This window comes from Alexandromys fortis, unplaced genomic scaffold (genome assembly GCF_014885135.2).
Source record: "Alexandromys fortis isolate MF-2015 unplaced genomic scaffold, M_Fortis_MF-2015_v1.1 scaffold_67, whole genome shotgun sequence".
Classification (NCBI taxonomy): Eukaryota; Metazoa; Chordata; class Mammalia; order Rodentia; family Cricetidae; genus Alexandromys; species Alexandromys fortis.
Window position 1 is genome coordinate 3,783,931 of NW_026067945.1, and position 19,019 is coordinate 3,802,949.

Genomic DNA, 19,019 nt, shown 5'->3' on the forward strand with positions numbered 1-19,019 from the left:
AATATATGTGTGATAAAGATACTTCCTTAGGAGGGAAAAGGGACTTCACTAGTTTGGGAGTTGCACAGAATTTAAGGGTGCTGGCTTAAAAATTGATTTGGAGAACTGGAGAGATGGTTCCGTGGATAAAATGCCTGTCATGCAAGCATGAGGAACTAAGTTCAAATCTCGAGCACCCATTGGGAAAACTAGATGTGTTTGTGCTCATTTATAGTCCTAACCTGGTGTGGGAAGCAGACAGATGTTTCTCAGAGTTTGCTGATTACCAGCTTGGCCAGTCTTTGAGCTTTGAGTGAGAGGCCCTGCCTCAAAAGATAAGAGAGAGAACAAAAGTAGAAGACATCCAGCATCACCCTCTTGTCTTCCATGTGCAGACATATGCACATACCCTCCTGCACATAGACAACATGTGCACGTGCACACACATTTAAGTTGGTTTGGGAAATATGGTCATGTATCTTAGGAGTTTCTGTACTTCAGTCTCTTCATGTAGCAATTAAACCTCCCATATCCTTGTCATTGCCAAACTTTTTGTGGGATTATTTTGTTGGAGCCTGACTACAATTTGGCCCATTTCCATTTATGAACGTTTCTATTTTCACAAAAGGATGAAATGAAAGGATGATTCTTGAATGCCCTTTCAAGTTCCAGCCTCACGTGTGCTTGGTGACCTGGCACTGCCTGCATACTGGGTTTCGGTTTTGTAGCGTTCGCCATTATACCTGTTAATTTTCTTCAGCTCGGCACGACAGTTTCTGTGAACCATGAAAACCAGCCAAGAGGATATTCTTCTAGACTATGTCTGGAAGGTAATGAAAGTGGGGAGCTGGAGTAAAGGTTCAAACAGGAAAGAAGCAGAAAATCACCCATACCTCCCAGGATGTGACCTGCCCTGCCCCCAGCCCAGTGGGGTCAGGTAACTTTGCAGGACTGTACAGACTCCATACCTGTGTCTAAAAGGATACCTGGAGTTTCCCCCAGTCTTCAGAAGGGTCTTGTTATACTTCGTTTCAGTCTCTAGGTCTGACATGGCCAGGATAATGTTGGGTGGGTTTGAGCAATATAATACTCTTGGTAATTTGGACAACACTCTAGAGGGAGCCAGATAGCTGAGATCAGGAGATAATAGTTCAGAGACCAAATAAAAATTTACAGACATACGGTCCCTAATTAATTGGAAAAGGCAGAAGGAGCCTATCTCTGTTGGCATTTACACCTGAATAGCTCTGTCAGCTGGCGTCCCACCCACTGTGCCTATGCTGGTTCCCAGTCTGGACCCAACTTAACAAAAACAGCAGCAAAATAACAGAAAAGTCCTCAACTATTAAATTTTTTTTTAAAGAGAGCATCTTGAACTTTGGATTCCTTCAGTGAATTTTTACATCGTGTAGAGTCCCATTTAAAAACAAAAACAAAACCCTGGCTGAAACTGAGAAAATGATCATTTCCCGAATAATAATTGGATTCCTGTTGGCAATAGGGAACATCCGCACTTCTAATGCATTCCAGCAGAGTTGATACCCTTTTTCCCTCAAGCAAATGCATTGGCCTCTATCGCCTCCTCTGTGGCAAAACTCAGGAAAAATAAAAAACAGCAGAAGTCTGGAAATAACAAGTGTTGTTCTCCATGTGTGCGTGCATGCGTGCGTGTGTGTGTGTGTGTGTGTGTGTGTGTGTGTGTGTGTGGTTTTTCAAGCCGGTTTCTTTGTGTAACAGCCTTGTCTTGAAACTTGCTTTGTAGACCAGACTGGCCTTGAACTCACAGAGATCCGCCTGCCTCTGCCTTGTGCATACTGACATTAAAGGTGTGCGCCATCATGCCAGGTAGCACATGTGTATGGGTGTGTGCACGTTTAAAGTTATTTTTTGCAAAGGTACTCCAAACATGCTATTTCAACGGTCACACTTTTCCCTAGGCACTTTTGGACTATCAGATAAAATAAGTTTGTATGTTCCATGTATTTTTGCAGGTGGTAGTATTTTACAGGCTGTCCAAAACCCTGGTTCTCTTCCGTCTTATGTTAATGAGGATGTATAATTATCAAAAACAATTGCGTTCTGCCATCCTGGATAATTTAAAGGTCTAGTTGATTTTTTTTTAATCATTGCTACATGCATGGTAGAACAAGTATTTGGCAGGGAGTTGAACCTAGGGCCTTGAGCATGCTAGGCAAGCATCCTACCCAAGTCATACTCCCAGCCTAGTAAAAGAACTACTTTCACTGCAGGATGGAGCCAGCACGTTGATGAAACAGAAGAGCCAGTGGTGGGGATTTACTGTGACACATACGCTAAAACAGCGGTTCTCATTCTGTGGGTCATGACCCCTTGGTGGTCATATATCAGATACATGAGGGACTGTGTTAAAGGGTCGCAGCGTTAGGAAGGTTGAGAACCATAAATGTTTAGCAGTCCCAAAGCATTCCGTGAAGAAGGGGTGTAGCAGGACCACAGGGGTAGCAAGCAGAGGCCGTAAAGGAGCCATCTGAAGGTTACCTGTCCATAGCTGTTGCTGTCCGTGCTGTATTTAAAGTTTCTTTAAGAGCTGTAACCGATTAAAATGCAGCTGTGTATCCTGGAAGTTCACTTCTGTTAAGATTGTGGCTAACGATGTCAAAGTCACCTTAGTTTATGTAAACTTCACTATGTTCACACAGCGACGGAATTACCCAAGACACTTGTATTTCTGAGGTATTCTCATTTGCGGTGGTAATTTATTTCATATGTGGGATTATGGTAGAGGTCGTTGCAATACAATTTAAGCTGCATACTTGCGTATAGTGAAATAGTTAAGATTTCAGAAAGGGATGAATCTGGGGGCATTAAGTGGTATAAACAGGAAAAGAAAAAAGCTGCAGTAAAAATAAACCAGCTTCGTAATTAGTCACAGAACTGAGGTGAGGCACCTGCTCACAAGGAAGAAAAGTAGACTGTGGACTCGTTTTTCCTTGTGGTTAATGGAGACGTGCTTCTCTTGGGGCAGTATGAAATGAGATATGACAGTTAGCAGAAGCGCTGTTCCAAAGAAGATTCTGGGAATGGTTTTTGCCACGCTGGGGCTAGGCCTCCTTAGAGCAACTGATGTTACTGTTTATGGGAGCGACATGAGTAGGTCTTACGTGCTCATGTACACGTAGCCTCTGAATTCCATGGGTAGTCTGTAAGCACGGTTATCTTATACGTTCATTAGTCTCTCAGCAAATGGTCTTGCTTTTCACAACAGAATTCATCACAAGGCTTGTGTGCTCTATTCTAAGTAGTAGTTTCCCTATGAGTGGCACTGTTCATTATCTTGACATAAGTATTTATGTGTGTAGAGGGGCTTTTTGCTCGGGCTATTAAAACACTGTACCCTTTGGACAAGTAATTCCACTAAAATCAAGATGAAGAGGCGACATAGGCTCACTCACAGCTCGAAGGCACTGAGTTTCTGGGGTGTGTGTAGTGCTGAATTCACACCATTGATTCAGATCTCTGGAGCATCACAGGTAGGTGTGTAATTGCCCCGAAATAGGCTCAACCGCTCGATTTAAGAGGTGTAGCCTAAGCAACAATGCTTGAGGCCTCCCCTATGAGCCCAGCCTTCACTCGATCATAACAACCCCCAGGTTGCCCCTATGGGACACAGGCCTGCCTTGTTAGGAAGTGAACAGCATTTAGGAGCCCACAATACTTCACATAACTCTGTGTACAGTAACAGGGACTGGAAATGGGGCTGTAAGCACGAACAAGCAGAGGAGGTATAAATATAGAATACTCTCTTCAATTCCACTGTAGTTAGTCATGGAGAGACAGTGTGAGTTTTATAAACTTATAAGGAATATACAAACAGTTCCAAATTTAAAATAACTTAGAGTAATTTTTAAGTGTGTGAAGGGTATATTTTTTCCATCTTGTCCATTTAAGCATGTGTGACAGGCAGTCATAAGTGATCCGCGTCTTTATGTGCTCAAGCCTGCTGCTCAGGACTGCAGGAGAGTCGGCGCTCTGCTGAGACTTCTTGTTTTTCTTCCTCTTTCAAGACATAAAAACTGTGTGTGTGCTGTGAGCTTTGTGAGAGAGAGAGACTCTCCAGCCATGAAGCAGCCCTGTTCTGTTGACCAAGGCTCATCAGCTTGGGGGGTTCCTCCTGTCCTCACCCCAGTGTCGGCCCTCCTCAGGTTTCATTTCTTGCCTGTGCTTTTGAAATCTATATGTAGGGTTTGAAATGGGTGGAGAATAATATTTTAGGTGATCTGAAAGGATTCTGCAGCAGGTGTGAGGACATAATGCTGATAAAGGAGCATATGGTTCAGGTTCCCCCCACCAAAGCCTTCTTTTTTACTGTTGGCCGTTTCCCCTTTCCTTCCCTCTCTGCCATCTCTGCATACCTTCTGAGATGCGGTTTCAGTATCTGTTTGTCAGGAATTTCTACAGAAACCAAAGGCACGTGTTTATGCGTTTGATTCTCTGTCAGTGGTACAGGTAGCATACGGAGTAGAGAAGAGAAGGACGCCACACCGCGGGTGACCCTTTCCTCCACAGATGAAGCCACTGTGACAGTTCTGTCCATAAAAGAATGACACAAGTTATTGTGGCTAGAGTTAACAGGCCCTTCCTTTGAGTAAACTTGAAGATTCTGGGGGTGCAGATAGACCCTTCTCGGGCAGTGGTCTTTTCTGAACCCCAGTGTGGTCCACCATCCTTGCCCTTGACTTCTTTGCCCTTTTAAAACTTGTCAGTGTTTTTAGCATTTCTAACCAGAGTACCTGCGATGTTATCACCACACATTAATAGGAAGCCTCACTTTCCCACGGTGTGAATCATGAAAGCCCAAATGCGTGAACCACAGTCAAAGGAAGGAAGTACTCCTAGATGCCACACCAAGGGTGAGCTTTGAAAGCCTTGTGTGAAATGGAAGGAGGAGGTCACATGACCTATTTGATTCCATCATGTAAAAGGCTTCTGGCAGGCAAATCAGTGAAGACAAGAGTAAGGTTGGGCATTGCCCAGCACTAGGGAGAGGTTAGGATGCTGGTTATGGTTTCCTGGGAACAATGAAAATATTCTAACATTGATTGTGGCAGTATTTGCACAACTCAATGAAGGCACTTAAAACCACTAGATTTTCTCCTTTGAATTGTAAAATATGTGAATTATATATCAATAGAGAGCAGAGATTAAAAATGTGCAGGAAGTTAAAGGCATTTTCGTAGCGCACAGTGAGCAGAAAAGCCTCTGAGCTCTTTCTGCTTTCTTGGCTTCTGTTATTCGTTGAAATTTCCTGCTCCCCATCTTTGGGTCAGCAGCGCCTCTGTCTTCACTCTTCCAGCCCAGCTTTCTGGTTTGCGATGCTATTTATAACTTTCCCCCTTCTGGCTTCTTTGTTACCCCCTTTGCAGTGTTTGTTTTCCTATTTTCTCAATACTCTGCCCAGCACCGCTTGGTTCCTGAGGCTTTGGTGATCCCGTAGGCATTGTGTCAGTAGGCGATTGTTTCTTTTGCTCATTAATGAAATGTTCACAGATGCTTCTGCAGCTGAACTTTGTGGCTTACCTTCTGTCCTGGACTGCGAGATGCTGCTCGGTTATTTTCTCAGAGCGTTCCAACTGTGCTCTCCCAAGGGGAGACACACTGAACTGTTCCCCCACTTTAGAAATTTCGTTGGGGGGAGATGCACACATGCCACAGCGTGGGTGTGGAGGTCGGGGAACTATTTGTGGCAGTTGACTCTCCCCGTCCACCATGCGACCTCCAGGGATCAGACAGGCACCAGAATGACAGCCAGCACCTTGTCTATTGTGCGGTCTCACTGGCCCTGACGAAAAGTTATTTTTCTTCCATAAAGTTTCAGTCTTACTGGACTGCATGAATGGATTAAGAGAATGCTTCTGTGTTGTGAATGGGTTTGAAAGCTTGGTAAGTAGTTCTTGAGTATGGCATGAGCTATGCACTGAGCAAGGCCCTTGAAAAGAGGCCATGTGAGCATTTGAAGGTCTGAGCCTGATAAAGCACACTATTAAGTAGACTTCATTGGATAGAACTGACTCTGAGGGACCCTCTACCCTTTTTGGGTCTTACTGGTCTGGTTCCCTGCTAACACAGTCATTTCATATCAGATAAGCCACGTTCATTGTACATCTTCCAGTAGAAAAACTTCTGCTTCAGTGTGCAACTTGGCAATGACCCTTGCAACTACCAACAGGATCCAGCCTTGTGTGCAGGCATGGTGGCGCACACCTTTAATCCCAGTACTCTGGGAACAAAGACAGGAAGATCCCTGAGTTTGAGGCCAGCCTGGTCTATCGAGCAAGTTCCAGAATAGCAAGGCATACACAGAGAAAGCCTATCTTTTAAAGAAAAAAAAATCAGCCTTTTAAATTTGTCGTTGAAAAATGTCCTCAAGACTCCCATTGGCTGCAACTCAATAAGCAGAGAAATTGATGAGTTGGTACGTATTATCTCTTTATTATCATTTGGATGCTGGCCCCTTTTCCAGGTATGTGTTTCCTTAGTTTTGTCCTTCAGACTGAGGGATGTACCTCAGAGAGTAGGAAATGGCGATAGGACTTGTGGCTTATTTCTTCCTGATTTGGATGTGTGCTTGAAAAGAAAAGTAGCGTGAAAGCATCCCCTAGAACATGCCTTTCAGACAGCAGAGATGCATAGAGATGCCACCACACACCGTGGGGCACGTATGGGAAGGCAGCCATCATTGCCTGGGGACTCTGGATGTGATGTCCAGCCTGAAGCCCAGCAGCCTGATGCCCTTGCGTGAGGTATTTAATCTCTCAGTTGTCTCCAGTTTGGTCATCTACAAGTGAATGATTTCTACCCTGTGTGACTGTCAGGAGGATTAAATAACGTATATAAATAACATGCCTAAAGTATCATCGGGCACATTGGAAATAACACTGAAAGTTAACTCTGTATTAATAAGCAGACTTGTATTTTGCCTCTGTGGTATAAATTGGATTTATGTAAGAGAGACTCAATTAGCTATTATGGAAAGGATGACCTGGGAATTTTCAGTGATTAGAAGCCCAGAATGAGGCCACTGAGTATGGACGTGCCCTTGCTTTTCAGACCTGAGTCTGATTAAGTTGCCTTGGGCATGGAAGACCAGAGTTGGTCCTTCGGTCTCAGCATATTCTACACTGTTGAAACTGCTTCTGTGCTGTTAGAATAGTGTTGCACATATGGTCAAGAGAGCAGCATGCGCCCCCATGTGCCAAACCTTCATTAAGCACCTGGGGAATATGCTCTACAAGAAGGACTCTTTGTGTGGGGGAACCAGTTCAAGATCGGTGCTGTCCAATCATTGAGGGGTGCCGCCTGGAAAGCAGTGGGCTTCTTTAGTGTTGCTTGAAAGCACTGTCTAGGGCTTTGTAGAGGTATCCGGAGTTAAGATGGGGACCTACCTGTAAACTTCCTTGTGACTCTGGCTTTCTGTGACTTGCTGCCTAGAGAGCAAAACTTTGAAGGTTTGGGAAAGCAGAGAACAAAGCCAGAAAGGACTAGTAGGGAGAAACAATGTGTGACTTGTTACCCCCTCTACATACACCTCAAGAGTCGAGAAACTCCCCGAGTCTAGTTGCTGTGTCTAGGGGTCTTCATGGTATGAAGCCAGCCAGCCCCAAACTGCGTGGAGAACCCTTTGAAAGTCAATACGGAGAGCTCTCGTGGCTAGCATGCAAATAGATCAGAAAAGCATGAGGTCCTGTAACCAGCTTGCGATGCATCAGGAGTGTTCTGCGCAAGTGCGCTTTTTCTCTGGAAGGCCTTGATCTGTTATAGCCTTTCAGTTCAAATAGAAACGGAAGTATTTTGGATTCTGACTTAAAATGACATCTCCTTTGGACCTGCCTTCAGTCCCTCCAGAAAAGGAGGTGTTTCGTTTGGTTTGGTTTGGTTTTTGGCATTAGACAGAGAATACTGTTGCCAGTGTGATTTTCTGCATGAACTTTTGAGACACTGGTTGCCACGTGAATGTTCTTTTGCTGTGTAACTGGCTGGATAGTGGCTACAATCCTCCAGGCAGACACTTGCTTCAGCATTTTTTTTGAAAGTCTGTCGGTGCTTTCTAAGCAGTGAGACGTGGGGTTCTCCTTTAGACACTGCAAGGACCATAAGCATGTTAAGTTCTTGTCTTCCCTTTGAAGAAAGCATTCTCATTGCTCCTCGTCCTTATTTTCTGTCTCTTGTGTCTCCCTCCCTTGCTCCCTCCCCTCTGTGTATAATAGCACTATTTAGTTTTGCTTTATGATTTAAGCCTTTCCACTGAGCCTGCAGACCTTGCTAGGATGCAGTTCAGTGGCTGTTGGAGCCTGAGAAACTTTGGTCACCAGTGCTTTGTTCCTCTTTTGATGGATACTTGTCTTACTTGACATGCCTGATGGTAGATAATTTATAAAGAAAATACATTTATTTTTTCATAGTTCTGGAGACTGAGAAGTTCAAGAATATGGCGTCAGCCTCTACTGAGGACCTTCCTGCTGCGTTGGTGGCATGGCCAACGCATGGCGTACTAAGCTTACCTACTTCTCCTTATGATAAAGCCACTACTGTCCTAATGATGTCCCATCCTCATGACTCCCAACTAAATCTATGGGAGAAGAAGAAAGGGAAGGAGAGAGGACAGATGACAGAGGAGTCTACATTTTTAGTTACTGGGCAGGATGCCTCCAAGGTCAGCCGCTAATCCATTCAAGGCTTATCTGCACTCTCTTCCATAGACTGTTTGGTTGTAGTAAAGAAGTAAGAAAGGCTTCTTTGGAACTAGACAGCCAGGTCCTATGCTACAGCCTGCAGACAGGTCTTATGGGCACAGTTTTGAGCCTGGGGAAGCCCGTGGAAGTCCTAGGAGCAGGGTTCCAATGACTATGTGGATTCTTTCCCTGAGGGACTTACAGGCAGATACAAAAGTAGCTTTTTAACCCCAAACTAGAGTCTGGACTACAACTGCATATGTTGCCTTTTGGATGCTCAGAGCCGTACTCCCTGTGGGCTCCGACCACAGCACTTGTTCACTGCTGCCCATTCCCCAGCCTCTACTTTATCACCAGCCTTTCCCACCTTTTTTATATAATGCTTCCTTCCTGTTAGGCAGTTCCTGTTACCTTCTTCTTTCCGTGTTCGACTCAGAAGCTTTAACTTAAAACATCTTCAGGCCAGTTCTGTCCCTCAGCGGTTATTTGAGTTAAAATAAATTGCACAGTAAAAACTTGTTTGGCCAAGGAACCCCTCTTTCCTTATGAAAAGTTGAGACTCCCATCTTCTGGCAAAGAACGCTAGCAGCTGTACTTTGAAGATACAGTTTCTTAGAGCTCACAATCAGTAAAGAACTTACTGACACAGGCAGACAGATTAAAAAGAAAGTAGAATTTAGTAAATGCAAGGATTCTGGGGAGGAAGAGAGTCAAAGGCTGATGTGCAAGACTCCATTTTTCTCTCCTAAAGAAATAGGAAGAGAAGAAGTTTTAAAATATGCACACTGACCCCGAACGTGTCTGTCTGGTCATTGACACAGGACGTGCTGTGGCTTTTGGGAGCTGTTTCAATTAAGTTTTTGTTTTTTATTGTTTTATCCCTGTACAAATGAATTCCAAGGAATAGAATGGTCTCGTGAGCAAAATGAATTTGCTTTCCTGTGTGCATTGGTGTACAGCAGCTTCCGTTTCCTCTGTTTAAGGTCGAGCTGCCCTTTTAACCATGCCCATGAGCTGCTCCTTAGGAGCCGGGGAAGAGGTCCCCTCCTTTCCCCTATAGTGCTATAATTGGAAATTTGGTTACTGCACTAAATTTTAAGTTTGGCACTCATATAGAGCAGCCATCCATCTGCTGGCGAGACGCGCTGCCCTGGGCTTTTCAAGAAATCCCTTAATAGTCCTGAACACTAATAATATTTATATACATCGAGATGAGACAAAATTTACAGCAGGCTTCTGAGGCTGGCTCCAGGGCTCGCTAATCCCAAACGTCCCTGTGTTCTCTTGCTGCCTCCCGGATCCTGTTGGCTAGAGAGAGGAGCCACCACTTTCTTCCCGGTAGCCACCAAAGATTTCTGGAGTCTGTCCTCTAGCAGAAAGTCAGCTCTCCTCCATCTTCTCCTCCTCTGCATACCCCTTTTCTATCCCCCGCCCCTACAGCATATTAGATGTGTATTTGTTCTCAGTCTCACTCAGTGGTAAGGAGTCCATTGATCTGGCATCTGCGTAAAAAAAATAGTTTCATCTGTCAGGACAGTGTTCTAACTTTACTCTCCTTGGCTGGGACAAAGTTCCCATCACAGGCATGGAACAGGACTCAACACGTTCTTTTTCTTTCTTTCTTTTTTTGTTTAAGATTTATTTATTTTGTATACAGTGTTCGGTCTGCATGTCAGAAGAGGGCACCAGATCTCATCACAGATGATTGTGAGCCATCATGCGGTTGCTGGGAATTGAACTCAGGACCTCTGGAAGAGCAGCCAGTGCTCTTAACCACTGAGCCATCTCTCCATCCCCTTAACACATTCTTGCATTAACGGGTCTCTTGTCAAGAATTTCTGTTTCTTTCTCATCCTGGGAAAATGTACCGTTTACGTTTGGGGGAAAACAGATTCGAGACAGTGGACAAGGTTATTGCCCTGTTTTTATATGGTAGAGGCTTTTATACTACAAAGCCATTTGACCCTACTCTCTGTTGTGATGTGTCTTTTCCGTTCCATTGTTACTAAGTAAGAGGTCCATGAGTTGACATTTAGTCCTGTTAATAATCTCTGATGATAGTGGTGGGATTCCTAATCTGTTTTCCCTTCCTCTCACATCACAGAGCATGGTGGTGGCGGGTGGTAGGATGGTTCTACCAGGGAGGCTATAGCTAGTTAGACTGACCTTTGTGGATGTGTTACTCGGTGTGCGCCATAGAGGGGTGGCATAATCGGCAGCAGATTCCTCTGGTCCATTCTAATGTCTGCCCACTGTGGTCGTCATGCCAACACTCTACAGCCTTACAACTTCCTTTTTTTTATTTATTTTTTTTTTAATTTTATTTACTTTGTTTACAGTGTTCTGTCTGCGTGTATACCTGCAGGCCAGAAGAGGGCACCAGATTTCTTTACAGATGGTTGTGAGCCACCATGTGGTTGCTGGGAATTGAACTCAAGACCTCTGAAAGAATAATCAGTGTTCTTAACCTCTGAGCCATCTCTCCAGCCCAGCCTGACCTTTGTAGGGTGAAAACCCCTGCCTAAAACCTTAAGCGACTGCCTACTATCCACCAGCCAGTTGCCTGTGGTGCCTCTCTGAGCCGACCCCGTTCTGTTCCCAGCAGCATCCCAGCCGGTGTTTACGTGGAGACCCTCTGAGGAGTGGTCTTGATGCTCCGTCCCATCATCCTTCTGCTTTTCAGTGCCAGCGTTACCAGCGCTGACACTCAACGCATTAGGAACACCATGTGCCTCTACTCCTCCCTGCTTCCCTGCTGTGCTGTCCGTTCCTTGAACTCAGGGACGGCCACTGAGCAGGGTATACAGTTGCCTGGCACACAGGTGTAGCGCACATCCAGTCAATATGGATCGATTCACTTCTGTCGCTGATGGATTATAAACTGAAATCAACACCAACAACTTCAGTGTTCGTTTAGACCTCAAACCTTGATGTAACCTATGCAATATGTATATTTAATTAAATAATCAAGCTATATCATCTTCAACTATGTCTTTTTTTATGTCTTTGAGTGAAAGAATCAGTAATAGTGTGTGAAACTAAAAACATGGTAGGCTGAAAAATGAAATCCATTTTACTGTCTTCAAGATCATTGCTATGGTAGGCGGTGTCTATTCCAGCATTAGGGTTTCCTGCATACTTGTTATCCCTCCTCTCTAAATCACTGCTGGGGAGGGGATTGGAATATATACTAGACAGCGTTTTGTATGTGATTCAAGCATTCACGGGGGTCTTAGAATGATTCCCCATACAAAAAGAGGGCTGGAGACCATAGTGCCTTGTGCAGTGCTGGTTACCCGTATGGTCTCTTTTCTCTCTCTTCTCCTGTGCCATGGGCTCCCTTTTAATGGGCGTAGTCATCCCATTTTACAGATGAGGAAAGGGAAGGTCAGGGTTGTTAGAAATTAATGGCTCATCCCTCAGCAAATCGGTTCGTGAGAGAGAAATGACTCGGGTTGTGCTGGATTCACAGATGGCATTATCTGTACAGATTTCAGAGAAAGTGTGGCTTTCCTAGCCTGCCCCTGGGACACCATTTAGTGCAACAGATGACCCGGGGTGGCTTTGTAGCCCTTCTCACCGCCCTTCTCCCCTGTTCCCACAGTGTGCCCAAGCGTGTGCGGAAAGCGAGCCTGCACCGAGAACAATGAATGTTGCCACCCAGAGTGCCTGGGCAGCTGCCATACGCCCGACGACAACACCACCTGTGTGGCCTGCCGACACTACTACTACAAAGGCGTGTGTGTGCCTGCCTGCCCGCCGGGCACCTACAGGTTCGAGGGCTGGCGCTGCGTGGACCGCGATTTCTGCGCCAACATCCCCAATGCCGAGAGCAGTGACTCCGATGGCTTTGTCATCCACGACGGCGAGTGCATGCAAGAGTGTCCCTCAGGCTTCATCCGCAACAGCACCCAGAGGTCAGTGACTCTTGTTCCCCGGACCCAGGAGTACTCAGTTGCATAGCCCATGAGGGTCGGAACCATCCAGAGGTTCATCTGATGGAGCTCCCGGAGGACACTAGCTGAGTTTATATTAGTGAGAATCCTGGTGTGGCTGGTTCTCTGTTTTCCTGTTTTGTTGACTGGCTTTGTCTTTTTTAAAAGTGCCTTGCTAGCACTAGAGAGAAAGAATTAGCCGGGCGGTGGGTATGACGGAGGCAGAGGCAAATGGATCTCTGTGAGTTCGAGGGTAGCCTGGTCTACAATAGCTAGTTCCAGGACAGGCTCAAAAGCTACACAGAGAAACCCTGTCTTGAAAAACTAGATAGATAGATAGATAGATAGATAGATAGATAGATAGATAGATAGATAGATAGATAGATAATAGATAGATAGATAGATAATAGATGATAGATAGATAGATAGATAGATGATAGATTGATTGATAGATAGATAGATAGATAGATAGATAGATAGATAGATAGATAGATAGATAGATAGATAGATAGATAGATAGATGATAGATAGAATTAGCTTGGTGGCCAGGTGTCCGGATAGCCTTGCTCCCTGGGCACCTGCAGAGCTGAAGTCTGAGAAGTGGCAGCTGTTAACTACAGACTCTCCTCCCCAGCTTGCTACTGTAGCCCAGTGAGAGCTTTGACACTGGGAGAGGGAAGGAGGGAGACAAGTCCTCACCAGCGCTTGTGCAGCTCAGGGACAGGTCTCCCACTCCTCCCTAGAAGCCTGATCTAGACATAAACTAGTAGTCAGGCCAACCATGTGTCTGCCAGACCTCCTCCTTCTGAGCTCTACCCCTTTGGTGCCCGCTCTCTTTCCGTCCTGGATGCTGAGGCTTCACTGAGGAAACAAAGATGCTTCTATTAGATAAGTGCTCTGTCTACAAACTTGCCGGGGGCTAGTGTTCTTGAAAACAGGATGTTACAACTCTGGTGACAAAGGGCAATCAGAAGTCTGGAGTTGCTATTCCCAGCCTGCACAGAACACAGGAACACGGGGCTTCGGGGAAGGTTGTCACTCTTACCCTGCCTCCTATGCTATACACACAGATACGCTTCTGGCTTCCTCAAAATAGAGCTAGGAGACTCTGAATGCAGCTCATGCTTGGCTGTGGGAGATCCTCAAACCAGTCCCCAGCCTGTGGGAAATCCTAGGTCCAGAACCCCATCCTGTGGGGGGAGGATTTTAGACCCAGACCCCAGCTTTTAAGGGGGGCCTAGAATCCAGTCCCTGGCACATAGAAGGCCTGCAGTCCAGTTCCCAGCGTGGCTAACAATTCTGCAAGTGCAAAATGTCCGGTTTTGCTGGTGGTCACTTTTTATAAAAGATAATCCATCACATCTTCAGTAAGAGGATTCCATTTCTGTTGTGGTATTTGGAAATGTCTCTATAATATATAATATGTTTTATATATAATCAAAGATTGTATTTTCTTTCATAATGCTAAGAAGTAAAGCAAATTTCTACCTGTCCAATTAGAACACTAATATTATAACAGTAAAAAGGAAAGGATTTTTAAACTATTTAAAATAAGTAATCCAGGGACTATAATTACACAGAATTGTATAAAACGGTCTACCAACAATAATTCTGCCATATTTTACTCATGTGTCGGCAGTTTCTGTTAGTCAGCTTCTGTTTCTGTGACAAAATGCTTTGATTAAGAGAGGGGGGGGGGGGTTGAGCAGGGCCATGGTGGCACATGCCTTTAATCCCAGCACTCAGGAAGCAGAGGCAGGTGTATTTCTGTGAGTTCAATGTCAGCCTGGTCTACAGAGTAAGCTCCAGGCCAGCCAGGGCTACACAGAGAAACCCTATCTTGGAGATAAGGAGAAAAAAAAAGATGATGATGATGATGATGATTGGTTTTAGCTCATGGTTTTGGATGTTTTTGGTCCAAGATTGATTGGTTCCATTGCTTGTGGGCATGTATCAAGGGCTGACAGACCTCCCAGTAGGCCCTACCTTTATCAAGCCGATGATTAAGCTATTAAAGGATGGGCCTTTGAGGGCACTCTAGAACCAAACAGTCACAGTGTTAGGATATAAAATTGATGTACTAGTCCGCATCTTGAGACAAAGACCAGTGTTTGGCAGCAGGTAGGTACTCAGCCACAATCTGCCTTCCTTGGGGGGCTGGGAGTAGCCAAGGATAACTAGCTGGTCGGTGAGCTCACTGTGGTATCATCTTTGACCTGCCATTTTCTTTCCTCTCTCTACTCACAGGCATTCAGCTGTGCTGCAACACACAGTAGAGTGCTAGGTATTCCTAGAAGTTGGTTCTCCTTCCCTGCAGTGCGGTCTTACAGCACTGGGCCTTTGCTCCCTGCCCTTTCTCACCGACTTTTCCATTGTAAAGTAAAACACCACCAAGAAACAATAGCTGTCCTTGTCTCAGCCTTTGAAGCCTGTGTAGCACTCACCTGAAGGTGTTTCTAAAAATACTGTTTATACATTGTCAGTACCAGAGTGAAGTTTAGGAAACTTAGACTGTAAATATGTAATCAGAACATGTCCTTATAAAACATTTATAAGTGCTAGATGATACCTAGACATTTTAACAAAGGGGGTTTGGTTCAGATTTTTCTGTTTGAATAAAAAATGGGGGAGGAACAAGCATGGCATTACCTTACAGCCCAGTCATGTTGGCCCTGAACGTTTACTGCATATGGTTGTGCATGACTTCTTTAGCTGTAGCACCAGGAAGTGAGGACAACTCAGATGCCCTATAAGAGGCAGTAAAGCGTGCTGTGTTACATCCGCCCATGGAATATTACTCAGCAATGAAAAGATTGAGGTTCAAGGATATTAGGCAGTGTGAAGTACACCAATCTCAGAAGCCATGTACTTTATAACTGTATTTATGTAATGATCCCCAATTAAAGGTGGGGAACAGTCTAGCAATTCCCAGGAGTTAGGGATAGTGAGGTCTGGGTTTTAGGCAGAGGTTAGCTATAAATGGGTAACAGAAGGGAGGATTTTGTAGTGTTGGAGTTGTCCTGGATCTTGATTGCTGTGGGGATTTTGAAAACCCATCTAGACAGATGGAAAAATACACAGAACCCCCACTAGTGGTTGGATTCTTGATTTTAATTACTGTATTATCATTGTGTGTGATGTAACAACAGTTCTGGAAGTTGGAGAAAGGGTACATGGGTACTCTGTACTGTCTTGGCAACTCTGTGTATGAAGCTGTAGTTATTTCAGTGTGTTTTAGGGGGAGCTATATTGGTGTGTAGTTAAATTAGAAAAACACAACACAAAGAAAGTTCAGAAGAGGGGCTGGAGAGATGACTCAGTGGTTAAGAGCACTGACTGCTGTTCTGGAGATCCTGAGTTTGATTCCCAGCAACCACATGGTGGCTCACAACAATTCATAATGAGATCTGGTGCCCTCTTCTGGCCTGCAGGCATACCAGAACATTGTATATACATAATAAATAATCTTTAAAAAAAAAGAAAAAGTTCAGAAGAAAGCCCCTCTCCAGGCAAGAAATGTGAACCATCTTAGTCTCCCTTCTATTGCTATGATAAAACGCCATGACCAAGGCGATTTATAAACATATATGTTTAATTTGGCTTATGGTTTCAAAGGCTGGAATCCAGGATATGGAGTGTGAGGGGATGCTGAGAGTTCAGCTTGAGTCTTTGGAACCTTCAAAGCCCACCCCTCCCCAGTGACACCCTCCTCCCACAGGGCACACCTCCCCATCCTTCCTCAACAGTTCTACCCACTAGGGGCTGAGTGTTCAAATACATAGGTCCATGGGGGCCGTTAATATTCAGACACCACAAGATGTTGCTTGTGGTATTATGGAAAACCAGCTGTCCCCTACTTTGACTAGCTCAGTCCAGTTCCCAAGGACCCTCTGAAAACCTCAACCACACTCTCCTAACCAGAAATAGAAAGAAGATATCAGAGGACTATTGGTCACCTGTAAGCTTTTAAACAAAACTAAATTGTGTAGTATTTTGAGAGAGGATGAAAAGGACTTTAGTAAAAGCAGCTCTAATTTTACACTGATTTTCTTTCTCTTCATGAAGTTTTCATAGGCTCATTTAAGAACAATAATTTGGATGTAATGTTATGCCACACACCCCCAGTTTGTATCATTTGGTTCATTCAGAAATCGACCCAGCTTCACAGCCCTGATTCTGTATACAGCTAAGATCTCAGAAAGTGTAGCCTCAGGCTTAGCATTTTCTTTGCTGTTTCCTAAATGATGCTCTGTAAGCGGGGAGCACACCACTCCTTCTGGCTCCTGGTGGTGTGTGGCACTCAGGGTAGCATTTGGACCAGGACCTCATTACAGAGCAGAGGAAGTTCCTGGCTTTTATTGTATGTGCAGCAAAACAACATTTGGATCAATTTACAACTTTCTGCAGAGCACTATCAAGTATAATCTCACTTGTGCCTGAGCAAGAAAAGAATGGGCCTGCAGTGTGCCTCGTGCCTGTTGGAATCCCTCCCTGGACTTTATGCATCCTGACGTTGGGAATCTGGCACTGCTATCTCTTCCCTGCCTGCGCCAGTTTTCCCAGCCTCCTCTGGTGTGCAGGCCAGGGTCTCATCAGATAGCAGCTCCATTTTTCCAGAGCCCCAGAATGCCTTTCTGTGAGTCTGTCTCTCCCACATGGACCAGCTGGCTCCCCATTCACGAGCCTATGATACCCACATGCTTCTTGAATGGATCATGTATTTTGTCTAAAAACAAGCAACATGCGTTCCTTCTCCTCCTCCTTGGTATGTGTTCCCTTCTCGTGGTTGCAGTTTGAATGGCTAGGCCTGTGGAGGAGATTCTGTGTGATCACTTGGATGCTTCAGAACTGTTCCCTCATGAAATGCCATTGTAGTCACAGACAAAAAGCCTTCTTTCTTTTCTGTCTTTTTTTATGTAGGGAAGATAAGCTCAATTGTGTGGTTTTTGGTCTACTCTCTCTCTTCCACAGCATGTACTGTATCCCCTGTGAAGGCCCCTGCCCCAAAGTCTGTGGCGACGAAGAAAAGAAAACGAAAACCATCGATTCAGTGACGTCGGCTCAGATGCTCCAAGGTTGCACCATCTTGAAGGGCAACTTGCTTATCAACATCCGGCGAGGCAGTAAGTATTCCACCCCACCAGACCAGTGGCTGGATCCCTTGGTTTACTGCATTGTTACTCTGTCCCTTCGTCACAACCAAAATACAGGCTTAGGAAAACAGCGTGGGATGTAAGTAAGCCTCTTGTGTGATGTCTCTCCCGTGAGTTTCCCTGAAAGATAAAGCCCAGACTGAAAGGCAGCCTGTGTTTGAGTCCTTCGCCCAGAGTTTATTCCTGTAGAGAGGATTAACCCTCATCTTTCTGTTAGCCACGTCTTACGCAGGAGAGGCCCGTCCTGACACACAGACAAACCTCAGCAGACACGGACAGATCAGACCCGTGAGTCAGCCTGCTTGAGCTGCCACTGAGGCCACACATGAGTGAGCCCAGAGAGTTTGGCCTGCTTGTGTCTGTTAAGACTAAGCAAAGGGAAGAATTTATCAATCTGAGTTTTTAAGAAGTCTTAAAGAATGGTGGGTCTCCTGGCTTACTTCTGAGAGTTAGAAAAATATGCTATTGTGTGTGCAGTGATTTTTTTACTCTTTGACTCTTTACTCTTCTGCTTTTTTGATTCTTTGGGGGGCCCACCACCCGCTTCCAAATAAATCACACATGGATGCTTATTCTTAGTTATGAAAACCTGGCCTTAGCTTGGCTTGTTTCTTGCCAGCCTTATCTTAACTTACATTATCCCAACTGCCTTTTCCCTCGGGGCCCTTTCCTTTATACCTTTCTTTACTTCTCCATGGCTTGCTGTGTAACTGGCCCCTAATGTCCTCCTCTTCTTGTTCTGTCTTGCTCCTACGTCTCTTCCCAGATTTCTCTTCCTATTTATCCTCTCTGCCTGCCTCGCTATTGGCTGTTCAGCTTTTTATTAGATCATTGGGTGTTTCAGACAGGCCAAAAAAAAAAAATCACAACTTCACAGAGATAATCAGATGTGGCCTAAACAAAATACACCTTAGAATAATTTTGCACAACAATGTGCCACCCGTTGCTCAAGCTTCAGCCCAAGCCCTGCCGTCTCCCTTTCACTTGCAATAGAGACAGTGTTCATGGTGCACTGTTTCAGAATTGCATTCATGGACATTAATTCCCATCAGTGGCAGCACAACCCCGCAGTTTTCTCCCCTCTAGCCTTTTTTCGTGGTGGTGGTGGTGGTGAAGGGATTGGTTTTTCGAGACAGGGTTTCTCTGTGGCTTTGGAGCCTGTCCTGGAACTAGCTCTGTAGACCAGGCTGGTCTCGAGCTCACAGAGATCCGCCTGCCTCTGCCTCCCGAGAGCTGGGATTAAA

The 19,019-nt window shown here is 45.0% G+C and overlaps 1 protein-coding gene across 1 annotated transcript in view; it reads left to right on the forward strand.

The window, feature by feature from the left end:
* Igf1r (insulin like growth factor 1 receptor) overlaps positions 1–19,019 on the forward strand; it is a 276,603-nt gene that overhangs the window by 191,888 nt on the left and 65,696 nt on the right. The window contains exons 3-4 of the mRNA XM_050149162.1: positions 12,292–12,604; positions 17,594–17,745. Coding sequence (XP_050005119.1) covers positions 12,292–12,604; positions 17,594–17,745 — 465 coding nt within the window. The remainder of the gene's footprint in view (positions 1–12,291; positions 12,605–17,593; positions 17,746–19,019) is intronic.